At 46.2% G+C, this 26,461-nt stretch overlaps 1 protein-coding gene across 1 annotated transcript in view; it reads right to left on the reverse strand.

Moving 5' to 3' along the window:
• LOC142565787 (uncharacterized) overlaps positions 1–25,175 on the reverse strand; it is a 61,674-nt gene extending 36,499 nt beyond the window's left edge. Inside the window, exon 1 of the mRNA XM_075676321.1 lies at positions 25,070–25,175. Within this exon, the coding sequence (XP_075532436.1) occupies positions 25,070–25,152 (83 nt within the window). The 5' untranslated portion in view covers positions 25,153–25,175. The remainder of the gene's footprint in view (positions 1–25,069) is intronic.
• Positions 25,176–26,461: the final 1,286 nt, after the last annotated feature.

Genomic DNA, 26,461 nt, shown 5'->3' on the forward strand with positions numbered 1-26,461 from the left:
GCTGTAATCGAGCCGTGGAAAATATTAGGGAACCAAGAGAATTAGCAATCACCACTATTGTTGTAAGTTCCTGCCCCACCAGAGAATTCAGAGTAGAGACCCTTCACCGCGTCCTCCTCAATGTCTAAATTGCTGGCAATTAGGCCTCAGCGTTTGCGGGCGTAAGTTGAGCCAACGTTGTTGCACATGCGATGAAAGTCACGCTCACAGTGATTGTGCTCTTCAAATGCCTCTGTAACGAAAACCATCCCGCCCATTGCGCGAATGGTTCTGTTTGGCCCCCATAAATACAGGTGCTCGAATTCACAGACAAACTACTTTGCTCTAGGGGAGAGGCTATGAATATCGTGAAAGAAAGAACGTTTGGTTATGCTGGGGTTCCAGCTATACACAGTCCTGTACCTGACTTATTTTCCTGCAGCCATAGAAACGGCCGTTCAAAAAGCTGTCGCTTCTTTGCAAATGACTAATATGATGCAAGCAACTGAACCATGCTCTGTAGCATCCCAGCTCACAGGTTCCGTGCAACAATCAGTGACGCAAAGATGGAGATGGCTATCTCTGGTGTTGGTACCGAGTACCCTCCCGCGCACCCTGCGGCTTCTGACAACCTGCGTATCCAAGATTTAACAATGAGAGACGCAGAACATAACGCTCGAGCTCATAACAGAACCAGTAGTCTATCAGTGAGGATTCTTCCTGATGTCCTCATTCGAAGTCTAAGAAAAGTCAGTTGCACTTTATTTTGAAAAGCGAAGGCCATCTCGACTGCAGAGAGTCGTTGAAGGTGCTTCAGTGGAACGGCTGGCCAATACTTTCACCTTTAGCACATTTTTTTTCTTTTACTAATCCGGATATATTTCTGTTACAAGAAACTTAGCTAATCTGATAAAAAAAACGTTTCCTATTTAAATTTTACAGCTCTGTTCGGCTAAATCACACTACTGTAAAGGCGGTGGATTGCACAGTATATTCATTTTTCCTAAAATATGCCATAAGGCTAAATTCTCATTCAGCTCACGGATCATGTATGCGAAATTGGGGCAATAGATTTAAACCTTCCTGGATATTGTCCACTCTAGATTGTATGCGTATATTTTCCTTCCGCTGTGCAGGGAACTTCCTCTCTTGATAGTGTTCTAGCTTCCTGCTAGCGCGATGTTAATGTGTTAGCATTTCTATGGTAATTTACGCACTTTTCGGGGGCTACATATCTATCTACTATGTTTGTATCTACGTATGTTTGTGTCTAATCGTTTTCCTTCTAGATGGATCACTGGCTAGCCCGTGGTCGAATGGTTAGCGCATCGGGCTGCTTTGCTGAGGTAAGAGGGTTCGAAACCAACCATCGGACCATCTTGGGTCACTCAGTATATGTGCCAATGTGTAGGTATTTGCCGATCTTCAAGAAACTTCTTTCACAGCGCTGTTCGAAGAAACTCTTTGTAAGCCGACGTGGATAACTGGCTATGTGCCACTCGGTCTGTGCTGGTCTTCAGTGAACCTCTTTGGTGCCAGCTTGAGCAACTGGGTATGTGCCAGTATATAGGTGCGTGCCGCTCTACGAACGTCTTTGACGCCAACTTAGGCTACCACAGGTGTGCCACTGGCAATGTGCCGTTCTACGATGACGGAAAAGGTCCTTGAAATTTGTCCGAGCGGATTCGAAGCCACGTCACCAGGGCTCCTCAAGAGGGGGAGAGAAAAATGTAATGATACGATATGCAGAAAGATCGGCCTGAGGTACATTCCTCTAGCCAGCTACTCTGCGATGGGGAGAGAAGAAGGAAGAAAGTAATAAGAAAAAGGAGCACAATGAGTGACGATGACGACAAAAAGAGGATGCAAAACATCTAACAAGCAATTAGGTTCACACAAAGCCTACCGTCCACTCCCGTACATTTTAAAAAGTCGAGTAAGACCTGAATGTCCTGAAAACTCGATTTAAGGTCTGGCCAAGAGCCTAAAATAACGTCCTCCGGCAACGGTGGGCTGTCGAGGCGCGTAAAGGCATGGCTGAGCTTTTGTCGCTCTTGCACGTACTGAGGGCAGTCACACAACACATGACCTATAATCTCATTCACACTGCACAGCTCGAAGTCTGTAGACTCGGTGCCATCGCGTGAGGCGCACGTATCCGCGCGTAAACGCCACCCCCAACCTAAGTCTATGCAGAAGACTGGCACAGCTGCGCTGAATTTTTGGTGGTAGCCTAAATTTCATGGTAGGGTCCACTCTTTTGAGTCGTCTGTGGCCATTATCCGGATTGTTCCAGAGCTTTCCTGTCGTTTTTCGGATGACACTTGAGAGAAGGCAATTAACGTCCACTCTTGAAAAGGGAAGCGCAAGCAGTGGCCTGGTTCTTCGAGTGCCTTCTTCCCTTCGGCATCGCACAGTTCATTGCCGTGTACACTACAGTGACTGGGAATCCATTGAAGTGTAATGTGGTGGCCGTTCTCTTCCGCTAGAGTGTATAGGCCGGCTATTTGGAGAACCTACACTATGCAAGAGCTTTCTTTCATTACAACTCTAAGTAGCTGCAGAGCCGATTTCGTGTCAATGAAGACTGCCCATACTTGCGAAGGCTGTCGCGAATCATAGTGAACTGACTCTCTGATTGCTACTACCTACGTGGATGTTGCTGTCGTCTTGTTACACAGACGAAACCGTCGAATCACTTGATGCGGAGGCACGACTAAAGCCGCACCTGACACATACGACTATACCGATCCGTCTGTATACACATTCACCAAGGAGCCATATTCTTTTGACATACATTCAAGTGTTAGATTTTTGAGGCCCACGCTAAGTATTTGCGATTTTTTAGAAATACCGGGAATAGAGGGACCTACCCGTATTTTGGACATAACTCATGGGGGTATACCTGGAAGGTCAGCAGGGACAAAGTATGATGATATGGCCGATTCTTGGCATTTAATAACTCTTGAGAAAGTGAAGTCCGGCCTTATGTCGGGAAGTGTCGATGAGGGGTGGCATTGGTGACGGTCTCGGTATCGGCATCGGTTTTTATAGTACGACAGCAAGACTTTTCAACCTTCCATGCCAAGGAGGCACGGAGCAGTATATGAAATACCGTCAGGTCAAGGTGCAGAGGATCGTCTCGAAGTAGCAAGTGCAGCGTCCAATTCCGGCATCGTGAAAGAAAGGTCAAGACGAGCATCTTTAGGAGGTGGTGCGGGTTGATCCAATGTGAGACATGTTCAAATATTTGAACTGATAACTACTATTCAAGTTATCAACAACAAGTATTCAGCGACCTGCATTTCTGTCAGAGCTTGGCGAATTCCTAGATCATGGAAAGGTTGTTCTTGCTGAGGAGGGGCACGAAGACTTCGTTTTAACTGCCAGATCCTAGAAACTGGCTTTCTAGGATCCAGCGACAAACAGAAGGTCCTTCAGCTTTTCTTTCCCATTTTTTGAAGGTGACGACGTATCTTTTGTTGAGCTCCTGGACAAAAAAGAAGTTCTGCTGCAGATTTAGTTCTCCTACACTTCCTTTTCGTTCGACGACGGATCACGCGGCGCCGCTCATACTCAATATCAATTATCGTTCTTGTTGTAGGTGCACTGATAAACTTTGTTGTCTTCGGCACTGACAATACAATAATTTCTTCTATATCAGATGGTGGAGTGATGCTTCTACAATACTCTTCGTAGTTGCACTGATAAACTTTATTGTCTTCGGCACTGACAATATAATGATGTCTTCTATATCAGATGGTAAAGTGAGGTCTCTACAATACTATTTGACACATGTAGAGAATGTGGACCAATCAGTGCAGCGTACAGCAAACGCAGTTGATTTCACAAACCACTTCATCTGCACATATGTTGGTATATAGTCGCTCCGCTCGTTGACACAACAAAACAGTCGTGGCGTGGAAAGTGGGAAAAAAAGCTGCGCTGATGCAGCTTGACTAGCCCCACCTCCCGTCCGTACAAGGCAGCAGAACGAAAGTACAGAAAACTTCATACAGTCTTAACGTGTGACAGAAAAATAAACAAAAATAAATAAATAAAGCTTGTACGATAATTGTCAAGTAGACATAACTATATGCGCCCTTGGGTGACTACAAGTACATCAATCATTCACGCACAAAAAACTAAAACCAAAGACAGACAAGAAAATTACTGCAGGGTAACATAACAGTAAGACATACTGTAAGCAGAAAGGAGTGCTTTGTTTCGATAGAATTTTTCTAGGCTTGTAGCGGATTATGTGAACATGTTGAATAGCCGCCCGTGTTGTCTTTATGTGTCTTCCTTTTGTGAGTGTTCAATTGCGGCAAAAAACGTGTCTTTTAGCAAGCACCAACTAGGCCAACAAGCAGTTCTGTTGAATAGCTCCCTTTCTGAAAGGACATGTAAGGGATCTTCTGTAAGCTTGAAAATATTGAGTACGTGTGGAATTGTGAATTTCAACATTTGAAGTCCGTAATTCGTTCGTCTTCGAGGGATGTGCCAGTGTTCAGAATTTCGGCTGGGACGCAATGAAATGTTCGGCTGTAAATGCACTAAGCCTCTTAAGATTAGGCTATTTCTACGAATTTCGGACCTCAACGACAATAACAATTGATGTTCATAGGCAACACTGAATTTTAAAACCTTAAACTTCATAAATAAATTAGATGTATGATCTCTATAGCCTAAATCTGCAACAGCCCGCAATGCGCATTTTTGAAGTGAATATCACTTTTTCTTTGATGTTTGAGTTCCAAATGCCCATACCAACTGGCAGTAGCGTAGGTGGCAACTAAAAAGCACGGGGTGTTTTCGCATTTCGCCCTCTTCGAAATGCGGCCGCCGCGGCCGGGATTCGATCCCGCGACCTCGTGATTAGCAGCACAATACCATAGCCACTGAGCAACCACAGCGGGTTCCATCGAAATACGGTGGCCGTGTTCAGGATAAGCGTAAAATCCAAGCAACTGCCGTAGCAAGTGCTGCAGATGCTGGTGGGATATCCATCGTTGATGACACTCAAATCTTCAGTGTCTATGAAATCCATCAAGTTCCTACAACGATCGACAGTTCGTTGCTGCGTTTCCCCAGTAAGGATCGTGATCATTAAGTCTCCAATAACAACATAAGAACGTGGGGAACGTTGCAACATATTTGGTAGGCAGGAGAGGTCAAATCTTTGTCTAGGAAGTATGTAGGCGCCATATGATCGAAAACACATGTAGCTTAAATGTTAGTGTCACGCACGCATATTTATTGCGGGAATGTGGATAGATCGTATGCGGAACAAGCTTCCTGTCGTTGCGTACACACATAACACTTTGCCCTTGTATCTATCTTCACGTGACAATAGCTTAACTTATCCGGAAAGGCGAAATTGCGACATGAGATAGGCTCGCATATCATGATACTGGGAAGTGGTATTTGAAAACCCTTTGCCTGAAGTCAGGCAAAAGGCCGCTTAGACCTCGAGCATTCCCTTGCATTATAACAGAATGATGCATCTTCTGTTCCAATGTCCAGTGTTTCATCGTGAGAGCCATGATTGCCACCCTTATTTAGAGCCGCTAATAGCGTCTTCATTGCATCTAACGCCTTCACGAAAGATATTGCAGCTGGCGTTGCCATTTCGGAGAACAGTATGTGCATAGTGTTTACTAGCTGTTTAAGCATGCCAATCACCTTTTCATTTCCAAACCTTACATTACCCTTCTGGCTTTTGGGTAACGCCGAAGAAGCATCTCCACCTGAAGCCCTTTGTGCTAGCGAAGGCCACTCAACAGCCGAAGAGGCTCGACGCACGTTGCATGACTCTTCATTCCTTGACGGACGCAGGGGTACTGGGGGAGGAGCGCCTTGTGTGTGCGGTACTTGCTCTCTCTGTGGCATGTTTTTCAGCCAAGAACGCAAAGCAAGTGCCCCTTTCACTCTGGACTCTGGGAGCGGCGACGCCGTTGCCGCAACCGGCGCCTTTTCTTGCGGACGGATTCGGCAGCCTCCTTGTTCGTGGAATTCTCCCTGACCATTTTTCTCAGAATTTGTCTCTCCTCTGACACTATAAGGCAGTCTTCGGATGTCGATTCATGGGCCCACAGGCTCATTCATGGGCTCATTCATGGGCGTCAGTCTCACAGGATTCTACCTGGTCAGTACCACCACATCTTCGGCACGATACAGGGTTCTTACAACACTCGAAACAATTGTGTACTGTAAGAGATGTGGCACATTTGGTGCACTAAGTGCCTCACATAACCTACTTTGATCAATGCTGACAAAGAGTTTGACTCAAAGACCAACTTGATGCACCGGGAGCGGCCAAATTGGTAGATGTCGAGGATTAGCAGCGTCGATGATAGAAGAGATTGGAGGTCTTCATCCTTGATGTCCATGTCCACGTCTGATATAACACCATTGCACGTATCCTTCCCGTACGCTAGGAATGAGCGAACTGGGATGTTGCCAACCACTTCAATAGCTTTCAACGCCTCCAGTACTGCTGGAGAACTCATTTCCATTGTCAGAATGTTCTCCCGAGCATTAATGCGGATCTCTCTCACATGTCCTGAAGATATTCGATTGAAATATTCGGTCAGCGATTGCCTGTTCAACGGAGTCAAATTCGCTCCTGCCGTAGTTGGTGGGTAGTCAACGGAGAAGACCCGTTCGCCACATCTGCTTTTATCAGTGGAATCACTGCATGTTGACGTCCGGCGAAGCTTGCACTTCAAGTGGCGCGATTGGGCTAGTGCGCAATCACTGCCACAGTCCATCTCATCTCTGTTGCTGTTGAGCTGTCAGATGCATCGAGAAGGCTATAGTGCGTGATGTCGTGGTTTCCCACGGACTGGGCTACCGTCGCGGGACTCGCCTTGTCAGGAAGGCGCGCAGGTTCTCCCTCCCCCATCCCGGAGAACGACGTCTTAGGGGAATTTTGCAGTTTTTTTCTTGTTGCGCAAATAGCAAAAGGACGTAGAAGAAGAACAGAGACTCACGCAAGGCTCTAATTCCTTTACATGCAAGGCACTAATTCAAGACACACACACCGTCTTGTGTGGTTCTCTGTTCTCCTACATCCTTGTGCTGTTTGCGCTACAAGAAAAAACTGCAAAATGTTACACCAACAAGCCCAAATTTCTACATTGATGGTCTTCAGGGAAGCTCCTGATAGCTAGAAGTTGCACAACTTCGAAGAACTACAGAACAAGGACGTTCGTTCCGCACTTTTTCTTCTTCCCCCTTCTTGAGGGTTGCTCCTTAAGTACAGCAACCCGACGCTTTAGCTGGCTGCGCCACAAATTCACTGGGTATGTGCCGCTCTTCAATAAACCTCTCGCCTACATGGGTCACTGAGTATGTGCCCCACAGTACGCGATACCGCTTCACTGCGAGATCCCGCTTGACAGCGTGAAAAAGTACATTAGCCAAACGGGCGGATGCTTAAACTATAGGCTTCGGGAACATAACAGTGAGGTACACAGGGCGGTGCAACGGCACCTGGGTTTACACTGTCGGGATTGCGGTTGTAAGCCGTTGTTCAACGCCTGCAAGGTTGTAGACAAACACACTAATCAAACGACACGTGAGGCAACTGAAGTGGCAAAAATCATCACCTTGGGAAAAACTGCGTCAGTGTGGCTTCATTGGAACTACCGCAAAAAGAAATTAGTTGTCTTAACGGGGCCGGATTTTGCGAAAGCGGAGCATAGATGCGTACGTCACTGACATGCCTGCCTGGGTATATGACACTTATTATTATTTAGAATTTATCTTGCGATAGTGCATGGACGTGTGCAAGTATGTCTTGCGGATTGCAAATGCATATTTTATGATTTCTTTCATGTTACGTCACATTTAAGTATGTGTATAAACCACTTGACTTCCTACCATTAAACCAGTTGAAAGTTTCCAATTCTGTATGTCGCCCCCAGTCCGCGTTCCAAGTGGTGTGCAGGTAACATTGATCATGAAAATGAGGAGCCAGCAGAACTCACGGCTGAACAACCAAAGGAGGCTTTCGAAGCTAGAAAGCCAGTGGTGGGCTTTAACTGCCAGAATACAGGACAAAGTGCCGTCGGTTGCAGAAATCCATGATATCGCAATCTTTTCGGCATTATGGACAGAACACCTGACGCACATGCGAGTCGTACTGGCCCAGGTGCGCGAAAGTAACTTAACTGCCAATGCGACGAAGTGCCAATTGGGGCGCGCCGAAGTGGCTTACTTGGGTCATGCGATTGGTCAAGGCCGCCGCCGACTTTCCGAGGTCGAACTAGCTGTGATCGAATGTTTTCCACAAATTCGCACTAAATGGGAGAGCCGGTCATTTCTTGGGGTAGCAGGATATTAGCAGAGATATGTTTCGCGTTACTCCAATGTCGCAAAAAGCGCTCTGACGGATGGGCTGAGAAAAACAGAGCCGCAAGGTATGCCAAGGAAAGCGCTTTCTGTACACTGAAGAGGATTCTGACGAGTCAGTGTTAATCGCACCGGATTATTCTAAGCCGTTCATTGTTTAGTGCGACGCGTGGGATAGTGGAATGGGTGTTGTGCTTTGTCAAAAGGGGGATAACGACGAGAAGCACGCTGTACTGTACGCCAGTAGGAAGTTCACTGCTCGTGAGATCCGATGCATACAGTGCATCTGAAAAAGAATGTGTCTGCGTTGTGTGGGCGGTACAGAAGCTAGCCTGTTACATCGCTGGTTCGAGTTCACCATCGAGACGGACCACTGCCCTTTTACGTGGCTGCCATCAATGTCCCCCCAAAACGGCCGGCTCTTGCGCTGGAGCTTAGCACTTCAGCAGTACACTTTTGACCTTCGCTATAAGAAAGGTAAACGCCGTGGAATACGGATGGTTGTCCCTAGTGTATCGAAAGCCTCACGCCCACTCTGGTTTCCGTGTCATTTTCCCGTTAATTGTTATTTTTTTCAAATTTCTTTATAATCGCGTGGATATTTTTGTTCCCGGCGGCCCTTCAGAGGGAGAAGGCCACCCCGGTGACATGCAGTTGTCACGCCTTATCGTTCACTTCAAGGCGGCTCGCTTGTGGTACCCGGCGGCCCTTCAGAGCGGGGGCAGGCCACTCCGGCGACATGCAGTTGACACCCCTTATCCTTTACTTCAAGGCAGCCCGCTTGAAGATAGCAACGTCGCCTCTCCTGACTGTCACGAAGAGCCCATCAAGGCCGTTATGGTCAGTCGTTCACTCCGCGACAAAACTCCGGTCATGGATGAAGCAATTATGGGAAACGAGCCAACGGCCTCGTCAAATGGGGTGTTGTACATCCACGCCGAAGTTGAGGTCCGTGCAAGGCTACGATTCTTCACACTTGTCACCAGCACAACTTGGCCCAACCCCGCCGGAGACAGAGTCAGCGTACCATCCCAGTTCCCCTGTTTGTGCCAGTGATGTGCGCGTGTTTCGACAAAAATCCTGTCGGAGGGAAAGGGCAACAGACCTCTGTATTTGTGGGACCTGAGGTCACCGGTTTCCTGACGCTGGATTGGTGCAAGTGACGGAACAATGACGACGCAGGGCATAAGAAGTGGATCCAGACGGCTCTGAAGAGGAGGACGCTCGGAAACAGTATGACACCCGGACATTCTAAGACGCTACCATAGTGTGCTTCGATACTTGGAGCCGTTTTATAAATCTCAACCATGTACTTTTTTTAATATAATGCTTTTTTTCATTCTCTTAAACGTCGCTCGGAACTCTTTCTCCCGGCACCTGGCACGGCACCATCGATGAAAACTTCGTTGGCCGCACGAACCCCACACTTCACAACAATATGTAGCTGATTTTGGTAATCAGTTGTTGAATCATTTAGGAAATGGCTGTTTCTACTGTTTAAGGGGGAGGACGTACGCGCAAAAGGTATAAAAAAGCAATGAGTTTTTTGTTTTCTTTTTTTTGTACAAAGCCTGGTGTGTCTCGGAGGAGAGTGGCCGTGTGCTCGCTGGCTTTGTGTTTGTTCGTTCGGCATTGTTCTGAAGTGACTGCTTGCCAAACAGGAGACAAGAAGTTGCGGGACCGGTTTGTAAGTCCAGTTTCACCGGACCAGACGAGGGAGAAAAGGCGCACAAGAGCGCAACGAGGCCTGATGAACGACTCCAGGGAATCTACGTGCTACGAACAAAGGGTTCGTCATCACGGAAGGAAATTCCGCTGCTGCAATGCCGGTCCCTCGCCTAGTGGCGGCTGGCCCCTACGCGTCAGGATCTTCCTATTCCGCCCTCCCCGAAGATTCTGTTACGATTGGCGTGAAGCACCCAGCTTGCAAATAGGATTATCAAAAAACCATGACTAATCGGAAAGCGCATGGTAGATCTCAAATTCCTGTGGATGTCTCAGGTGGCTCCCGGTCTGGCTGGCGCCCCGCAGTGATTATGGGCCCCTCTGTGTGTGTGCGGGACAAAGAGCAGGCTGCCTCTTGCGAACTGTGCCAAGGCCCTCCTTCCTCAAGCCAAACGGGACCCACAGGTTACAGCCAGCGGAGGCATGCATGTGCAACGTCGCCTAGGAGAGAGGGAGCAGCCACGAATCGCCGATTGGACTCAGTACATACCATATGACGTTGGCGTGAGCGAAATCCCGCCTACGATTTCAGCGGGCTTATTTAAGTGGCCTCGCAATATATGTTTATATTCCCTTCGTCCTTTCGTATTTGGTTACCATGGAATAAACAGTGCAAGTTTCGCACTGGAAATCATCTTTCCCCTGCCTGGTCGCGATGGCCTCCCGGACGCCTGCGGCGAACCGACAACGCCACGCTACCCATAGTAACGCAAGTCGAGGTTCAAGTAACCGTCGTCGCAACAGATGGCTTTTTCGAGGCGCTGAACGGATTCATCAGGAACCTTTATCTTTTCTTTGCTTTCGATATTCTCGAGCTTCGAAAGTTTAGCGTTCATTTTAGAAAGCATCTCATCGCGCCTTTTGTCAGCTGCCTTTATATCTTTCAATTCGGATGAGATAGTTTTTAACATTTCTTGATCTGTAGGGCCAGCGTTAGTCTCTATGTCACCGCACAGTATAAGAAACATCGAAAACCAACAATCAGCACAAACACAGGAGCATCTGTGAGGGAACGGCAGCATAACACGTGCGTAACAACTGGTACGAACGCTTGAATATGGAATGTGAAAATTGACCTTCACAGTCAACCAAGCGAAGTTAGTTGACATGCTTCCGCGAATGCCACCATGCTCTCTGAGGTGGCAAGAGTCAGCCACTGCCTTTATAGCTGGGTTCGGCGACGTCCCAGTCGAGGAAGGCCGTGTCGCCGGTCTGTTAGCAAACTAGTAATTCACTGCGTGATCTTTTGCGGTGTCAGATGGTTGTCCGGGTTGCACTTCCATGGCGTGCTTTAACGAGCTGCCAGGAGCGTCGGGCCCTCCACGGGACAGAGAAAAAGCAGAGCCTGCACAGTCAACCTAGCGTATTTTACATGCTTCGGCGAATGCCGCCGTATCCTCACTAAGAAGTTAGTTAATGCTATTAGTTTAATTAGTAAAGTGATTGCGTTGGTTCTTATTTCAAAATATGTGCGCCTGGGCCCATAATTATTCTGTAGCGACGTGATTCGAGTGACTTTCTTGCAGTGTTGCTTTAAAGAAAGAAAATGGCTAGCCGGGTGGACACAAAAGTGATCTTTTCAGCACCAGAAAAGCTGGCAAAAACATGTCGATTAACGGACCCGTACCGTAAGCCAGCTGCCGGATGCTCTACGAATAATCGAAAAGCACCAGTGGGTTGCGTAGAAGCTGTTGTGTATGAGCTTCCGCTGTCCTGTGGGAAAAGATACATCGGATAGACAGGGAGATGTGTTAATGACCGATTACGGAAACATAGCCTAAACGTGAAAAATAAGCAATACGGTCATCTGTTAACTCACTGTCAGGAATGCGGCTGTGCGCCGGTGTATGGATCCTGCCGGGTTCTTGCGAAGCACAAAGATAAAGACGTGCGAGAGATTATTGAGGCTCAGGCTATCTGGCGGAATAGTGATACGTGTGTTAATGCCCCTTTGGCCGACTTGTTAAATAAGGAGACGGCTTTTTTTGGATGGTTAAAATTTGGATGAGGTGGGCGCCACTGTGCATGGGTTATATAGGTGTATTTCCTGAAAATCAAGTTGAAGTTAGCGCATTGTGGTGTCGTCTCCCTTCCGTCCTTGTTTGCTGGCGCTAAATATGCTTTCAGCTTACTGTTCCGTGTTTGTGTATTATCTCAGCAATCGCCGATGGGAAAACCCCGCGAACAACCTTCATGTGTAGGCATGATACGCTTATTTTTTCTTCTGGAAATCATGAGCATTGTAAGTGTCCTAAATGCAGATTTTTGCAGTTCGTGTTTATTATACAAAAGAGTGCTCAGTACGTACGACTTAGTGCCTTAAGTGACGTAATTTTACTGCTAAGCATTGTATTCGGGGTGAAAGAAAAGCCGTCTTATTGGCTTATTTTACCTGGTCTTTGATTGAGGAATAGGCCTTTCTGCAAATGTTTTCTGTGCTGCTGCAAAAGCCAACTACCTTCTGTTCCCCCTTGCCACTGTTACTCAAGTTGTGACCAAGTGCAAAATAATGTGATAATGTGTATTTCAGTTTTCAGTACAATTTTATTTTTCTTCTGCTATGTCTTTTTTCATTTTGTTGAGTAGTAATGAACATATGTCACGCATTTCATATACTCTCGTGCAGGTTTATTTATTTATTTATTTATTTATTTGTTTGTTTGTTTTACAATACTCCTGCTCTCAGCCGAGAGCCTAACAGACGGGCATCAACACTTTCTTTTCCGTACATAAATACACGTGCGAGCTACACAAAGAATGAGAAAGCAACGATATTCAACAACATACAAAATATAAGGTATGCAATAGAACACTAAACAACGCAGAAAAATGAACAACCGGGGCACATCATAGACGAAGCAAAAACGTGAAATATTTGGGGACAAACAAGCGTATACAATTCTTTTTTCCAAGTACTGTCACTTTAACTAAAGAGAATAGGGAACAAACATTAGAAGTCGTTAATATTCTCTTGTGATGAGCTCCAGCTGTGAAACGAACAGAGATAAAGAGTTTGTCGCTGTTAATGATAAGTTAAGTTCATTCCATTCTCTGATTACCCGAGGAAGAATGAGTACCTGAATGCGTCATTAGAAAAGGAATACTCGGTTAGCGTATGCTCGTGTTGATGCCGTGTCATTCTAGATTGCGAATATGAAATGTACTGGTTGATATCAATTTTATACTGACGGTGCAGAATTTGAAAATTAGTCGACCTTGTTTTGCTCTCGTCGATAATGTGTTGAGGCCTGAGGAAGCTAAGAGACGTGAAAGTAAGTCAGTAGAACGATGTTTGCTATGAATGAACCTTGCGACTTTTCTTTGTACGGCTTCAAGTTTAGCTATGTTAGTTGCTGTGTAAGGAAACCAAATTGTGTTAGCGTATTCTAAAATAAATCTCACAAATGTTTTGTAGGCCAAAAGTTTAATGTTCGTTGGAGCGACCTTTCGGCGTCTTTTTAGATAAAATAGCTTTCGCAGTGCAGTAGTTGTAATATTAGTTATGTGTGTTTCCCAATTGAGGTTTGATGTCATCGTTATCCCTAAATATTTCTGTTGCTCAACCATCGAAACAGGCGTGCCATTAACGATGTAGGTGGAATGAGAGGGTTGCTTTTTTCTTGTTACTGTCATTGCCACTGATTTATTGACGTTAATAGACATTTGCCACTGGGAGCACCACTCGGCTAGCGTGTTAAGGGAATCAGAAAGATCGAGATGGTTGTTATGGCTGTTAATTTCTTTATATATCACGCAATCATCCACGAAGAGTTTGATTTTGCACCCTATATTATTGGTTATATCGTTAATAAAGATCAGAAATAACAGCGGCCCGAGTACCGAGCCTTGTGGTACTTCATATGCAACAGGAACGACATCAGATGGCATATGGTCAAACATGACAAATTGTGAGCGGTGTGTTCGAAAAGCTGCTATCCAAGCAGAAACTTCTCCCTTCCCGATGGCTTGCTCCACTTTTGCAATTAGCTTAGTGTGACTCACGCGATCAAAAGCTTTAGATATGTCAAGTAAATCATGTCAATGTGAGAACGATTATTAATACTAAGAACAAGGTCATGAACTACCTCTGTTAGTTGAGTGATGGTTGATAAGCCAGATCGAAAACCGTGCTGGTGAGGCGATAGGATGTTTTCGCGTTCTATAAACACTGTCGTGTGTTTTAGAATGATGTGTTCTAGTATTTTGCATGAAGTGCTGGTGAGAGATATGGGTCTGAAATTGGCAGCATTATTTTTGTCTCCTTTCTTGTGGATCGGTATTATTTTAGCCTTTTTCCAGTCGTGTGGTAGATTAGTAGTTGCTAATGACTTACGAAAAATCTGTCCCAGATATCTACTGCACCACTCAACATATTTTTTTAGGAATTCGTTTGGAATTTCGTCAGGGCCGTTTGCTTTCTTAGGGTCAATGTTGAGGAGAAGATTATGGATTCCGGCGTCCGTTATTATTAAGGGATCACGCACTGAAGTACAGGATGGTGGAAGAGGGGGAAGTGCACTGTCTTCCGTGAAGACTGACTTGAAGAAATTGTTATATTTATTTGCCGTTGCACTTTTTTCTTCTTCAGTTAGTTTGGTTGTTGTCTGCTCGGTACTGCGCAGATGTTCCCAGAATCTTTGTGGGTTATTTTTAGGAAGCTAGCATGAGTGACACTGTAGTAGCATTGCTTCGAATCTTTTAGTTTCTGCTTGAAATGCATAACTGCAAATTTTAACTTCAAGGTTGTAGATGGCTTTGGGTTATTCTTGTTTGCCTTGCGAAGCCGGTTTGCGCGCCGTTTAGCATGGATGATTTCGCGTGTGATCCATGTATGCTTAATGTGCTGTTTTTTCTTTTGCATTGGAATATAATTAGTTATGCAGTGCAGGACATTCTCTTAAAATGTAGCCACAATGCATTTACATCAGTAGATTCCTGAGATGATTTTTCCAAAAAGGAATGGAATTCATGTGACAGATAAGTTAGTATGCTGGCGTCATCTGCTTTATGAAAGATAAAAAATCTTTTTACTGTAGACAGTGTAGTAATACAATGATCAAGCGTGAATGTGCACATAGGTATACTGTGATCAGATATCCCTTCAATAATCTCCATTTGTACTTCACTTGTAGAAAAATGGTTGCTAAGAAATATGAGGTCGAGGATATTTTTCTATTTTTCATTGAGCCTTGAACGCGAGTAGGACGAGTGACAAGTTGAAATAGGTTGAAATTTAGCATTAAGAGGAAGCTTTAGCTCGGGCCCAACTCCGACGCAGCCTATTCAAATACATGTAAAACGCAAAAACCTTTTTATGAGATAACCCCTGGACCGATTTTAATGAAACTTGTTGCATTTGAAAGAGAAAGTTAAATTCTAGTGACTGTTGGAAGCGGAATTTTGATTTAGGGCTTCAATTTTCTTAAAACGATTTTCAAATATTTGACCGTTTGAAAAAAATAGAAGAACGAAGTTTAAAAATTCATAGCTCTGCATCAAGAATTGATATCGCAGTTTTGTAAACGGCATCCATTAGATCATTCAAAGCGGACAAATTCAATATGTCATTTTACATCTTACGTGAATTTGTTACGTTGGTTACAAGGGTTTTGCAAAAGTTGTATTTCCCTATTATTAATTTTTTATATTCATGTGTGACATATAAATTTTGTCCGCTTTAGATGTACTATTAGATGCACTTCACAGAATTGTATTATCGCTTTTCGTTGTTAAGTTACAGAGATGTAAACGTGATATTTTCGTTTTCTGAAAATTTTTTATTTTTGCCAATTTTTAATAAAAAAATTAACGACCTAGCTCAAAAATTCGAAACCAACAGTCACTAGATTTTAAGTTTTTCTTTTAAATGCAACAAACCTAGTCAAATTTGGTGCAGTGGTTGCCGAGAAAAACGGATTCTCCTTTTACATGTATTTAGATAGGAGCACCCGAGCTAAAGCTTCCTCTTAAGTCTATTAGCACTTCTGAGGCTTCTGATGTGTGATGCATTGTGGGCCAGTGTATGTCAACAAGGTTAAAGTCGCCCGCAAGAATAATCCTGAATTGATGGACATGACGCTGCATATATTCTTGAATTGCTGAAAGGCATGCGCTGTCAGAGGAAGGGCTCCGATAAACGCAACAATTGAGGCCCCGTCGCACAAAAGTCTGCAGAAAACGGCTTCAGCGTTGTCCACCTCGGGAGGAAGGACAAAGCGAAGACAGTTTTTTATCAGTAAGGTTACTCCTCCACCCCGTGAAGGTCGGTCTTTTCGGATGATTGTGTAGTTTGGCGGAGCAATATCGTGGTCGAATATAACGGGTGATAGCCATGTTTCCTTGATGGCCACAATATCGTGCTCGTAGTCGACTAGAAGGCTTTCCAAGGCTTCTGTTTTATTTAGGACACTGTGGACGTTTACATTTATCAATGTTAATCTTTTGACTGTGCGGCTTGTGCCGCTTGTGCGGCTCGGCGGGTTATTCGGCGGTTTGTTTCTGTGTAGGTTTTTTTTTCATCGGTACTTTGTCCTTCTCTTCGTCCCAAATGCATGCGCGTTTGTTAATGTAAAGCTTGTCAAAAGAAAGTGATTCTTTTTCTTTTTTTCACGGCCTGATTTTGCACTATCCCAAAGTTTCTTCCGTATGTCTCTTAATCTTTTAGAGAAGTCTTCACCAATTGAGTAGTCAGTTTTTAGTTTGAAACCTCGGCTTAAGATTGCTACCTTTTCTCTGTAGTTTATAAGTAAGCTCTTGTTTTTATTTTTGGTATGGCTGTCAATCAAACAATCTTAGCATTTTATTCTATATTTAGGTATTTTGCGTGTAATTGTTCCTGCCATTACCAGTGAGTTTTCCCTTTCTTTAATTGTCATGACTATGGCATACACGTCGTCCAGTTTTGTGCAATATCTTAGTGCATATATGAGAAGCTCGTCTACATTTTGGTCTTGAGGGCGTTATATAAAAATCTTGTTTTTTTATATGTGTGTGTACATGAAACGGCCTTCGCGTTTTCTAGCATTTTTTTTTTGTTATTTCACTGTCTGTGAACTTTTGTGTTTTGTACTCATGTATATGTCATGCACCTTTCACTTTTGTTCATTTTTTGAGCGTGTATCACACCACGTCATCAGAAAAATCTTTGTTTTCAGAAACGAAGTCAATAAAGCGAGTCCAAAGATCTATTGTTTTGGAAGTGGAATTTGTGTCCCGGCACATGCTGGTATAATATAAGTATGGGCAAGACTGCGTGCGTGCCAACGCATTGCCCACGGCGCACCAAGCGCCAGCTCGCAAGCAACGCCAATGCGCGGCGTAGCGCGTGCATTGGCATTGCTAGTGAGCAGCCTCGTGGGTGCGAGAGCGCGCGCGATAAGAAAAAAAAAACGGAACGCGCCGCGTACAGGCAAAAACAAAAGTAAGCGGCGCGCGCGGCATGGAGAGCGGAGCGGGTCGGCATAATAAAAAAAGAAAAAAGAAAAAACGCTAGGGCGAGGAGGCATCCCGCGGCTGCTGTTCCTGTTATCATGACAACGTAAACAATCGTGTGCGCCGCCATTTTGCTAGAGCATCGCCCTCCTGTTGGGCCGTAACTGAAGGGGACCTTGGCGCTAGCGTCTAAAGAGAGTCTGCTCGAAAACAGCCAATGGCAGCCATGCGGAGATTCACCCCTGGCATTGAAACGCAGAGGTGAAGGTCGAGGTCGGAAGACGTTATCTGTGAGCGATGCGGAAAACATGTGATAAGAGGAAACGAAATAAGCGGCTCACGAAATGACTCAGATAAATTTTGGGAAAGGCACAGCGTGAGTCGTATGCGACGGTGCCTAAGAAGGTTCCAGTAACCATTGCACATGGGAAACCGGGAGCAGGCAGTGAAGTAGCACCTCCATAATGGCGCACCTGCTGATTATGGAAGCGTTCCCTCGCTTACGGTTAAGCCTGGCTTGGCGTCGCACACAGCTGATCTACTGTGTGCACCAGGCGGATTTTGGCAAGGTCAGCCACAACATGCACTCGCGGTGTCTCGCATGCCGTTGACAAGCGAATAACGGAGGCGTAAGTGCGATGCCCACACAGGTTGTCGGCTGCAAACCGAGTACGCGTTAGCACTTTACAGGGCGCCAGACCCCCCATCCCCACGCACGCTAGACACAAATAAAATCTGACAATACACTTTTGTTGAAAACAAGCTGCCAGAGCGAATTTCTGAAGCAGTAAAGAAATTAGAACTGTATATACGAGAATGCAACTGATAGACAACCAGCAAAGGTACTGAGGCCAGCACGCTCAACATGGGCCACTTTGGCCCGTCATATTTTGTGAATAAAGCAAATGAGGAAGCATATTATCGCACCCACGTATGTCACGATATATAAGCGCACTTACATCCAAATTTCTTTTCGAAAATTTGAAACGGAGTTTATTTTATATTTTGAAAATGAGATTTATTGAAAAAAGTTGTTTATTCAATCATGTTTTTCATCTCTTGTGTTCATGTAGCAAGATAATATTTTGCAGAAATGTCTCAAAGGGAACGTTCTATATTTGACACTTTTCTCAAGTTTCTGTCTAAAATATAAAACGCGCCAAGATGCATCAAACTGAGAAATTTTTTTCTGATTTGGGCCATGTTTGCAACTACTTTTAAATATTTTAGTTTCTGGACCACACAAAAAAAAACGCATGGAACTAATTTACTATGAAGCGTATTAAAAGGAGCAGAGAAATTTCCGACACATCGTTTTTAGTTCGCATTTAATTCCACCATGAAATCGGAAGATATTGGGGTAAGCAATGAAAAGGTGCTCGCGCCGCCACCTTCAAATATTTTTTTGGCTTGCTGGCAACGGTTTTCGGGAATAACATTTTCAGTTCCAACCCACCGCGGTTTCTTAGTGGCTATGGTGTTGGGATGCTAAGCACGAGGTCGCGGGATCGAATGCTGGCCATGGCGCCCGCATTTCTATGGGGGCGAAATGCGAAAACGCCTGTTTACTTAGATTTAGGTGCACGTTAAAGAACCCCAGTAGGTCGAAATTTCTGGAGTCCCCACTACGGCGTGCCTCATAATCAGAAAGTGGTTTTGGCACGTAAAACCCCATAATTTAATTTTCGGTTCCGTGAAGTTTGAACATTCTACTTCTCATATAAAGAAATCAGACAAAACAAAAATATCAAGCGGACATGCATGCTCGATCTCTGGAATCACCCTGCTGCTTTCTGTTCAGCGCACGTGGCCATGTAGCGGTTCTACTGCCGCAAGGCCGTCTTCTATACAAGTTAAAATTTGTGCACTTCATTACCCATGCAGTGAAGGGCAGTAGTGAATATTGACGCTGTACTTGTTTATCTTTATCGGGTGACCACGTTTCACCGCCTAACAAATGTTATCGCACAGCGCCGGATGCGCCTGGATGTATCGGAAGGTGGTGGTAACAACTTTATTGAGATTCTGCTCAGTTATGATCTGACAGGCCCGAGTCCTAGGATGGCCGCTCACGAGGAGCGACCCTTTCGGCCCAGGCAACGAGGGCTTTTTGTAGTTTTTGATCCGGCGTTCTGAGCAGCTCCTCCCACGTCTGTTGTGAGGGAGCTGGCAGGAGCGACCTGGGAGGGGTAAGCCCTCGCACCCCCAAGGAATGCGATTTTGGGTAGCCAATGTTTGATTTGTGCAGTTTTTACATATTGGGGTTACATTGCCCGTTGGTAATTATGGTGAGCCAATGTGGGCTGGGGAACGACTTAGTTTGGATTCGACGCAGGATCGAGGCTTGCGCTCGCGTGAGGCTCGCGTTTGGAGGCGGGTAGATTCGCCTTTTTTGCTTGTAGTAGTTTGTTATCTCGTGGTATGTCGTCGGTGCCTCATTCATGGGATCCGAGTCTGAGGGGCACACATCCCGGTTGATTAGACCTCGGACTACCCAGTGCGCCTCCTCATTCCCTTGATTGAACTCGTATGGGTCCCTGCCCATTCGGGCAATCAATGGATGTATCGGAAGTTTCTGGAATGTTATCGATGGTTCCATCTGCTGTCTGTCACCGAACATTGTTTAATCTGATTGCTTGTATACACGACGCGAATGATGTAGAACTTTGGGGAAGACACGCGGGTCCCAGCGATTACTCTGGAACATTCGACGACTGATGTATAAAAGCCCACGCGCTTGACCCGCTGATCAGATTTTCGACGATCGCCGAGTGTGTTCGCCGCTATCGTTGTTCTTTGAGTGTAGCCTGCTTTTGAGGGCACAAGTTCGCCCAATAAAACGCTAGTTTCGTTAATCGCAGTTTTGCTGCTTTCTTCACCACCTGGTTTAGTTCCCGAACCAGGCTTCGACATAAATCCAAGTCTCCCGATGAGTAAGCAGCAACAGATCAGAAGTCTTCTCGGACGATACAAAGAGTGTTTTTCGACATGAACAAGGTCACGAAGAAGGACGTATAACCCCTCCCACGGATAGACGACTCATTGGATCGGCTCTGCAACGCTAAATACTTCTCATCGATGGACCTCAAGTCTGGCTACTGGCAAACAGAAGTCCACGAGAGAGATCGCGAAAAGACCGCCTTCATCACGCCAGACGGCCTCTTGTGAAGTAATTTCGACTCTTCCTTCAACGTCGTTATAAAGTTGATAGCATATGACTGGTAAGAGCTCCCACTCAATCGAACGGAAGCTTTGTTTCCAAACAGTAAGTGTTAGAAATTCTACCTAGGCATCTTGCGTATGCATGCATACGGAATAATGTTGTCGCCGCGATTCAGCCTTTTGTGTAGTCTCATAGGAAGTACCCGGTATACTGACGTGAAATCCAGATTCTTGGCAATAACGCGAGCCTTATCCAAAAAGGCCAATATCATGGCTAGAGCTGCCACGTCTTCCGCAAGTACGTCGCAAGCAAAATTTCATTTTCACACCATACGCATGCTGCTTCAAGTACTTTTCGAAAAGGCACCTTTTCTTCAGATAAATGTTCTCGCAGTTCGCGCATGGCATACTTATACCACGCCGAAAAACCATATTACAGCATGTCGTTCACATGTGTCAGTTCATTCTGCAACGTGTGGCAGCTACATATATGCGTCGCATTGTCTTCATAGGTTTTCAGAATACGAGCGCTCTGCCATTAAGTTATGTGCGCCAAAATAACGGTTTGTGCGTTGGTTAGAGTGTTCTCTCGGACCTATAGTAGTGCGTGCTCGGTCCATTTTGCGTGGGTGGTGCCCCACGCATTCGTACTTCGTACTGGCGACGTGGCCTTGGTGGAGGTGTTCCTTAACCGACGACGCGCACTTCGCGCGTTCGGCACGACAGCTGTGTCATGGCGCACTGAAACTTCTGGGCTTGTTATCAGCTGCTTTGCTGTGTTACGTTTATCCGTGTGTGCTCATAACGCAGCGGACTTGTAGCTCGGCCATTTTACTAGCTGAACGACTTTAGTACGAAAGGGAAATCGCTCTATTGGCTATTAGCATTCCACGTGACTGTATTGCCGTGAGTTTCTTTGTGCCTTTATGTTGCTCGCTTTACCGCTCCGGACGCGCAGTATGTTTTTTTTTTTCGAGTGCGCTGGTTCACTCAGTGTGGCCGCGGATGGTTGTAATTTGTTCGTGAGTGGTCGCGTACGTTATCTTCCTCGAGAATAATCGCACTGGTACGCGCTGGTACTCTGGAACCATTTTTGATGCGCACGAATAGTGCCCGGCCGATAACTATTCAAAATTATTGTTGACTGCTACAAAATCAGCAGCAAAGCTCTTGACCATTTCCACCAGTGCACATAGAAAGCAGCTTAATAACGTAACGGTTTGAAACAGTGATATGACAGGCCCATTGCGCATGTCCACGTTTAATTCCAATTTAATTCACTGCTATTACCGGCAAGCTAAATATACCGATAAGAAGGTTGAGCTTACAATTGAGGAGAGGATGCCAGGAGAAGGTGAATACGTCATTGCGGCATCGATAATGAAGTTGGACTTTAGAAAACATACAGATGGAACGTCGTATTGTGCGTACTTATGTTGTTTCTTGCTTGCGCCTTCCAATAAATAAATCGATTAGTGTGCCCTGTAGATGCAACATATGTATTTTTCTGTCTTCAGTAACTGCAAGTTTTGGACCGTATGAGTGTTGCAAATCCAGAACCGTTTGTTGAGGTAGCAATATTTCTTTTTTCGCTGCTGCACTTGGTTTCTGACAAATCTACTTGTCCTAGTATATTTAAACCACAAGAATGTATAAGTAGATTTTTGCATGTCCAACTTTTTACTCACATTAACCTAAATTATGGGGTTTTACGTGCGAAAACCACTTTCTGATTATGAGGCACGCCGTAATGGGGGACTCTGGAAATTTGGACCACCTGGGGTTCTTTAACGTGCACCTAAATCTAAGTACCACGGGTGTTTTCGCATTTCGCCCCCATCCAAATGCGGCCGCCGTGGCCGGGATTCGATTCCGCGAACTCGTGCTCAGCAGCCCAACACCATAGCCACTAAGCAACCACGGCGGGTTCACATTAACTTGCATACTTGCAACAGGATAATGAAATTCAAATTCAATGCTTCATCTGGCTTATGTGTTCTCTTGATTCTGGAGTTCATGTTTCAAGAAACGGCCCCGCGGTAGCTCAATTGGTTAGAGCATCGCACACCTAATGCGAAGACGTGGGATCGTTCCCCACCTGTGACAAGCTATTTTTTCATCCACTTTCATTGCCATTAATTTATCATTTCTTTAATTAAATTAGTAAGTAGTAGTAATTTCCCCTATGTCGTCCTTGGTGTCTTTGTTGGCTTCTTATGATAAGAAAGAAAGAAAGGACGCCGACCAAAAGTTTGGTTAGAACCTTCAATACCCGGCGCGCGGTCTCCGTCTCCCCGTCGGCGTTCTCTGTCGCCGCTTATCGGTCGCCCTGAAGCTATCCGAGAGGGAAACTAAGGACCCCAGTTCCGGAGGCAAGAACTGCGATCTCAACGAACTCCACAAGGCCTCATTTATTTCCTGCGAACGTCTTTGAAGTTTATGCAGAAGACATTGCCGTTCATGCGCTTGTAGACACGGGAGCAGCAATATCAATCATTTCGGACCAGCTTCGTCTTAACCTTAGAAAAGCCGCGACGCCATATTCTGCCATTTCATTACGTACAGCAAGCGCTGCGCCGATTCAACCCTTAGGGAAGTGTATCGTGCGTGTTGTTATAAGCGGCGCTTTATACCATGTTGAGTTCTTTGTTCTGCCTCGCTGCTCCCATGCCATGATTTTAGGATGGGACATTCTGTCCTTTCATCATGCCGTTATAGATTGCGCCCGTGCTGAGCTCGCGCTGTCACCATTCGGCCACACTGTTTTTGAAGATAATGATGACGCTTCCGGTCGTGTGTTCGTCACCTCCGACACCGAGATTCCTCCATACTCTGCCGCACTTGTACCCGTTTCCTGCGTTGGGTTTTCCGACTCCACAGTTCTTTTCATGCCGTCTAAGCTTGTTGCTCGCCGTCATCTCTTCTTGCTTCCTCTTGCCCTTCTTACGGTTCGTCAAGGTTCCAGTGCACTTTATGTATCGAACCTATTTCCTTGCCCTGCTAGCCTGCTCCACGATGAGTGTCCTGGTTATGCTGACGAAATCGAACCAAGCATTCCTTTACGATGTACCTGACGACCCGGCTTCTCCTCCGGTTTACACTCTGGCCCTTCAAGTTTCTCCTCCCACAGCACCGTGTGACCCAACATTTTCCCGGTGTATTTATCTCAACCTCACTCCAAGTCAGCACGCCCAGATCGTCGATCTCCTTGACCGCTTTCGCACGTCATTCGACCTACAACAATCTCGCTTAAGCCGTACTTCCACTGTTGTTCATCACGTCGACACCGGCAACCATGCATCTTTATGCCACAGGCCGTATCGCATATCCGCCACGGAGCGTAGCGTCATCGCTGAGCAAGTTGGAAACATGCTACAACGCCGGCGTCATACAATCTTTCCATAGTCCCTGGGCTTCTCCTGTAGTGCTGGTCAAAACGAAAGATGGCACAATTCGCTTTTACGTGGACTACCGGTGACTGAATAAGATCACCCGCAAAGACGTTTATCCACTACTCCGCATTGACGACGCGCTAGACTGCCTCCAAGGCGCCGAATTCTTCTCATCTTTAGACTTACGATCAGGGTACTGGCAAGTGCCAGTGGCCGAGTCAGACCGTCCAAAAACGGCCTTCATCACACCTGACGGTTTGTTTGAATTCACCGTGATGCCATTTGGCCTGTGTAACGCGCCTGCCACATTTGAAATAATGATGGACAACATCTTGCGCAGCCTCAAATGGCAGATATGCCTGTGTTATCTGGACGACATTGTCATCTTTTCACCGGACTTTCCTTCCCACTTAGTTCGACTTGAACGCGTCCTCAAGTGCATCGCCGATGCTGGCCTCCAGCTTAACTTGAAGAAGTGTCGCTTCGCTGCCCTGCAGCTAGTCATCCTCGGCCATGTCGTGTCGAAAGGAGGTGTACTCCCTGATCCGGCGAAACTACAAGCTGTTGGTCAGTTTCCGCGACCAACGACATTGAAAGAACTGCGCAGCTTCATTGGGTTAGCGTCATACTTCCGCCCTTTCATCCGCAATTTTGCCACCATAACAGCACCTTTAACGCAGCTTCTTCGTGGTGGCCACAGCCTTTCGACCTGGTCACCGGATTGCGATGCCGCATTCACAAAGCTGTACTGACTCTTGACGTCACCACCAATCCTGCGCCATTTCGACCCAAGCGCTCCAACTGAAATACACACGGATGCCAGTGGCGTCGGCCTTGGTGCCGTTCTCGCGCAGAGAAAGGCTGGCTTCGATGAGTACGTCGTTGCCTTCGGCAGTCGTGCACTCACTAAACCCGAATCAAACTATTCGGTAACAGAAAAGGAATGCCTGGCTATAATTTGGGACATAACCAAATTCCGTCCGTATCTCTATGGACGCCCATTTGACGTGATAACTGCTCACCACTCGCTGTGCTGGCTGTCGTCCTTAAAAGAACCATCCGGTCGTCTTGCTCGATGGGCCCTTCGACTGCAGGAGTACGACATCCGAGTGTTGCACCGTTCTGGCCGAAAACACTCAGATCCGGATGCCTTGTCTCGTTCACCACTAACAGACGACGTTAGCTCCCCGAAGGCCTCATTGTCCGAGTCTTCCCTTGCTGCCACGGACATTCTTCTGGAGCAGAAGAAAGACCCAAGGATCGTGTCTAGGCTGAGTTTCTTTCCCACCCCATCGACACCCACTACCAATCGCGCATTACGTCACCAAGCACATCACTTTTCCATTCGCGACGGGCTCTTGTACCGTCGTAACTACCTCCCGGACGGCCGCAAATGATTGCTTGTCATCCCTCGGCATGTGCGTTCGGATATTTGTGCAGCGTTCCACGACGACCCCCAGTGCGCGCATGCAGGTGTACTGCATGCGCGCACTTATGCAGGTGTACTGCGCACTTATGCAGGTGTACTGCATACGCGCGTTTATGCCTTCGTTACTACTGGCGGGGATGTATCGACTCATCCGTCATTATGTCCGCTCCTGCCTCGTAATTGCCAACGCCGCAAAGATCCACCTCGTCGTGCGACCGCCCCATTGCAGCCGTTGTCTTGCCCGGCACGTGCTTTTGATCGAGTTGGCATCGACATTTATGGACCTCTGCCAACCACATCAGACGGCAATCACTGGGTAATCGTGGCCATCGACCATCTTACGCGCTATGCGGAAACTTCACCTTTGTCCACTACTTCTGCACGTGACGTCGCCTGGTTTCTCCTGGGCCACATCATCCTTTGCCACGGAGCCCCCAGGGAATTACTTAGTGACAGAGGCCGCGTTTTCCTCTCCGACGTCATCGAGGCTCTCCTCAAAGAATGTCGCATCATTCATCTCACCACTGCTGCATACCATCCGCAGACAAATGGCATGACCGAGCGCTTTAATCGCACTCTTGGTGACCTGCTGGCCATGTATGTACGTTGCATCCGACCAAAGCAAATGGGGCCATGTTCTACCATTTCCTACCTACGCTTATAATACCGCCACGCAGACTACCACGTGGTTTTCGCCCTTCTTTCTCCTGTACGGACGCGAACCTTTTTCCACAATGGATACTATCCTTCTGTACCGCCCTCACACCACGGAAACCACTATACCTTATCCGAAGCTGTTGCACACGCAGAAGAGTGTCGCAATCTATCCCGTATATTTACGGCAGAAGACCAGCAACGCCAGAAGCACCATCGAGAAACTACCCATGCCCCGGTATCCTATGCTCCTGGCTCGCTAGTGTGGCTTTGGGTTCCAACCCCTACCCCTGGACTGTCAGTGAAACTCGCGTCGAAGTACCACGGCCCA

The sequence above is a fragment of the Dermacentor variabilis genome, unplaced genomic scaffold (genome assembly GCF_050947875.1).
Source record: "Dermacentor variabilis isolate Ectoservices unplaced genomic scaffold, ASM5094787v1 scaffold_12, whole genome shotgun sequence".
Classification (NCBI taxonomy): Eukaryota; Metazoa; Arthropoda; class Arachnida; order Ixodida; family Ixodidae; genus Dermacentor; species Dermacentor variabilis.